The 4,475-nt window shown below is 54.7% G+C and overlaps 2 protein-coding genes across 2 annotated transcripts; one reads left to right on the forward strand and one right to left on the reverse strand.

The window, feature by feature from the left end:
• LOC8066957 (PAN domain-containing protein At5g03700) lies at positions 654 to 2,534 on the forward strand. Its single transcript, XM_002441785.2, has one exon. It carries the CDS (start codon positions 672 to 674, stop codon positions 2,235 to 2,237), a length of 1,566 nt encoding a protein of 521 aa, XP_002441830.1. The 5' UTR covers positions 654 to 671; the 3' UTR covers positions 2,238 to 2,534.
• Positions 3,774 to 4,475, reverse strand: LOC8074883 (E3 ubiquitin-protein ligase MBR2). Its single transcript, XM_002442752.1, has one exon. The coding sequence runs from the start codon at positions 4,473 to 4,475 to the stop codon at positions 3,774 to 3,776; it is 702 nt and encodes a 233-aa protein (XP_002442797.1).

Consider the following 4,475-nt stretch of genomic DNA (forward strand, 5'->3'; position numbering starts at 1 on the left):
TCACTTCATAATTCAGAAAGCCAGGGAGAAAGGCAGGTAGTACAAGTAGAACAGGTAGTTGACAATTTTTTTAACAGAACCCTTTTGTTTTTGGGAAAAAAAACTGTAGTTGACTTTTGGGCGGAAACATCGCGTTGACTTTTTTGCCTGTTTATACCACTATGGCCTTGTTTAGCTCACAAAAAACCCAAAAACTTTTCAAGATTCTCCGTCACATCGAATCTTGCGGCATATGAAGCATTAAATATAGGAAAAAACAAAAACTAAATACACAGCCGTAAATCACGAGATGAATTTTTTGAACCTAGCTAGTCCATGATTGAATAACAATTATCAAATAAAAATAAAATTACTACAGTATCTCAAAACAAAAAGCTTTGAGAACTGAACAATATATGCACTTTGTTGCCTGTTGTTGCAACTTACAACTTGGAGACTATGCAAAGTTTTCAGTTGATGCACATTCATCTCGCCCAAACATGGGGCATATGCATTTGCATCATTTTATATTGGCCATTGACAACTTGAGACAGGCCCTGACCCTGCAGCAGTGCAGCCACACCGTTGACCTTCCCCAAAATGCCTATGCCAATCGCCCAATCCCAATGCACATATTTAGTATGCACACTCTCTCAAACATTTGACCTTCATCCATCCTCTCTTTCTCCACAATGAGGCAAGCCAAGTGTGATCCGGCGATCGCCGCTGCCGTCGTCGTCCTTCTCGTCCTCCTCTACGTGGGATCGCCGGTGGTGCTCCCGGTGGACGGGGCCAAGGGAGAAGAAGAGCTCACGACGCAGCTCATTAACGGCTTCACCGCGACGCACGCGGCCGGGTCCGCGGCGACGTTCGAGCCATTGCTGTACGCGACCAGCGCCGTCTTCGCCCTGGGCTTCCTCCGCGTCGGCCAGGCGTCGCTGGACCTCGCCGTGGTGCACCTCCCGTCGTCCTTCCCCGTCTGGCGCGCCACGCCTGCCAACCTCGGGGACTGGTCTCGCCCGGCCACGCTCACCTTCGACACCAGCCTTGTCCTCACGGCCCACGACGGCGCCGTGCTGTGGCGGACGCTCAACGCCGCGGGCGACGTCGTGGCGCTGCTCAACTCCTCCAACCTCGTCGTGCAGCGGTACGCGAGGCCGGTGCCGGCGTGGCAGAGCTTCGACCACCCGTCCGACACGCTGGTCGTGGACCAGAACTTCACCGCCTCGTCGCCGCCGCTCATCTCCGGTAACCGCCGCTTCGCGCTGCGGCTCGGGAAGACGTACGTGGCGCTGCACATGGAGTTCGACGGCGGCCGGGCGACGACGACGGCGCCCGCGTACTGGAAGCACACGGCGCTCGAGGCGCAGCCGGAGAACGCCACGGCGCCGCCGGTCTACGGCCGCCTCGACGGCCTCGGGTTCTTCGGCCTCTACCTCGAGGGCGGCGGCGGCCACCCGACGGTGGACGTGCTGTCGTTCGACACGTTCGTCCTCAACCTCACCGGCGTGTTCCGGCGGATGACGGTAGACGACGACGGCAACCTCCGCGCGTACTACTGGTCCAGCGACGCCAAGGCGTGGACGTCGGACTACAAGGCGATCGCGGAGCGGTGCGAGCTGCCGACGTCGTGCGGCGCGTACGGCCTGTGCGTCCCCGGGAACGCCCAGTGCCAGTGCCTCGACAGTAACGGCACGAGCACCACCAGCTCCCCGCCGTGCCACGCCGTCGAGGAGACCGGCGACCTCTGCAGCAACGGGCTTCGGCAGCCGGACTTCGACGTGGTGCGGCGGACGCGGGTGTCGGTGGCGTACAAGGAGGAGCTGCCGGTGCAGACGAACACGACGGCGGAGAGGTGCGAGATGGCGTGCGCGCGCAACTGCACCTGCTGGGGCGCGGTGTTCAACGGCGCGAGCGGGTACTGCTACCTCATCGACTTCCCCGTGGAGACGCTGGTGTACCAGGCCGACGACCGGATGGTGGGCTACTTCAAGATCAGGAAGGCGGCGGCGACGGCGACGAGGAGATCGGCGCGGCGAGGCATGTCGCCGGGCGTTACCGCCGCGACGGTGGTGCTGTCGCTGGTCCTGGTGGCGCTGGCTGCGGCCGGAGCGTACTGGGGATACAGGATGTGGGAGAAGAGGAAGAGGAAACGGGCCGGGATGGAGCAGGAGCTGGCGCCGGGGCCGTACAAGGACCTCAAGTCCATGGCCAGCTCTAACAGTTCGTTCAAAAGCAGCCATGAATTCCAGCCATGAGAGGGCTGGTTGAAGTTGAAGGTCTACTAGTGCAGTGGAGTGGAGTGGATTGCTCGTCCTCCAGTTGTTGGATGAATTGCATTCGATGATCGATCAGAGGTTCAGACCTCGATCGTCTCCTTGATGAATTGCAGAGTTTGGAGAAGAGAATGAATTCAGGTACCTCAGCTAGCTCCTCGCCTCTCGCAGCATAATTCCACAGAGAATGGTGGCTGCAGGAAGTGCAGCCTTGATGATCTGTTCCCAATTTGCTGGTGGCATTCTTTTGCATAGCCGCGTGTAATTGTGTACAGATTTTTCTTCCCTGTTCTTTCACCACCTGTTCTTACACAGGTTACAAATTTCTCTGTTTGTTTTTTTGTAAAGGGTAAAGTCTATTTTACAACCTAGAACTTGCATGACAATCTAATTTTCAGTCATGAAGTCCGAACCCGGGGATTGAAGAAATTTTGTTCATCTAGCTGGTTCCAAATGTGTTTTTTATTAATTTTTGAAAAATAATGCAAATCTTTTTTGTCTTAGAAATGTTATCGACATGTTAGTTATTTATATAAAGTTATTTGAACTTATTTATTTATGTTCCAACTTATAGAGTTCTAAAAAGACAACTTAAGTAATAAGTGGTTAACCTCAGTAGGTCACAATAATAGACAAGTATATTTTGTGAAACAAAAAATGGTACTAGCTTCATGTTTGCCAGCCCTGCATTTCATCCTCATCCACCGTGTCATCCGCATTGTCAACCTCATCCTCGCCCCCTCATCTCAGTTTGGCTTGGTGATCAGGTCTCACGTCAAGTGTGAGACGACATCCCTCCCTCAACTCTGGCCTTGGCCCTACCCTGCTCCCCATCCTCCGATGTGCCCTCGCACGAGTCATGTCCAGACCACAGCCGCCCAGCCCCATGCTTCTTTCCACGATGTGGTCGTGGCAGCAGCGGCGCGTGTGAGCTTGTGGTCATGCGACCGGCAGGGCAATGCAGGAGAGCGCGTAGGAGTGTTCCTGAAGGTTGATGTGTTATGGCAAATAACCACGATTTCATAATGGTATTCAGCAAATCTCATTGATTACGGTGTGATGAATGAGCCAACACCATGTTTCTCCAATATCCCACGTCAAAATTTCTCTAGTTTTTATTATTTTTTGAAACACAGCAAAGAAAAGAGGTCTTCTACCACCACCTAAACATAGTACTATTAGATCCTAAAATATATTTAGGAAAACACAAGTGCTCGTACCAAGTTGACAATTTAGACTTAGATAAATGTATGTTTCATTAGCCAATACTTTCATTGTTGCCTCCTCCCTAGTTTAGGTGACTACCCCCAATTAAAAAAAGCTACGGAAACCACACGCCATGAAACATGAAGCCAAATACTACTGGTCTTCAGTTTGGCCAGCTGCTCTCTTCCACCTTTTGTTGCTCTCTGTCGTCTCAGGCTCGCTCTCTCCGGCCGTCGCCGGAGAGGCTGTACACCGTGTCTTCAACATCACCGGTCGTCATCAAGTCTTTTACTTCACATGTCATGTTACACACTACTCGTAGTAGGCAGGCAGTTCATGGCGGCAGAGAGGACACACGTTGCTGATCGCCAACCACTTGTAGATGCAGTCAGAATGGAACTTGTGCTCGCGACGAGATGGGCATGGCATCACGCTGACCTCCCCACCATCCACAAACTCATCCAAACAGATCCCACACTCCGTGACGCCGTCGTCGTCTTCTTCTTCCCCTCCGGCGGTGGTGGCGGCACGGAACGTTTGCTTCTCCAGGCTACGCACGGCGGCGGCGGACGCAGGCGGGACGACGACCGCGCCGCCCAAGGTATCGCCGATGTCGTAGGCCTGAACGAGTCGTGCAGCGTACTGGGCGGCCTCAAGCACCATGGCAGGAAACGCCTCACCGACCTCGTCGTCGTCGTAGCCAGCTTCTTGTGATAAGTTGAGCAGACGCATACGGATCGTGTGACGGAACGCGTCGAACAGCAAGGGGTCACCGGAGAAGTCGCCGCCGCGCACTTGGTCGGTAAGAACCCACATCACGTCGCGGAGGTCGGCGTCGACCAGGCCGAGAGCCAGCCGGGCCAAGTCTGTCTGCCCTCGGCGGCGCAAAACCGTCGTCGCTTCGCGTAGCTGAGCTCGAAGTTGAACGTCGGCGGCGGCCGACGACGGGCCGCTCACGACTGATGAGGGGGCCAGCTCACCGTCCTCCAACTCGATGCTCATCTCGTCGGCCAT

Source organism: Sorghum bicolor, chromosome 8, assembly GCF_000003195.3.
Source record: "Sorghum bicolor cultivar BTx623 chromosome 8, Sorghum_bicolor_NCBIv3, whole genome shotgun sequence".
Lineage (NCBI taxonomy): Eukaryota > Viridiplantae > Streptophyta > Magnoliopsida > Poales > Poaceae > Sorghum > Sorghum bicolor.

Coding starts and splice junctions, on each gene's coding strand:
- LOC8066957 (XM_002441785.2), top strand. CDS start 672: ATGAGGCAAGCCAAGTGTGATCCGGCGATCGCCGCTGCCGTCGTCGTC.
- LOC8074883 (XM_002442752.1), bottom strand. CDS start 4,475: ATGGCCGACGAGATGAGCATCGAGTTGGAGGACGGTGAGCTGGCCCCC.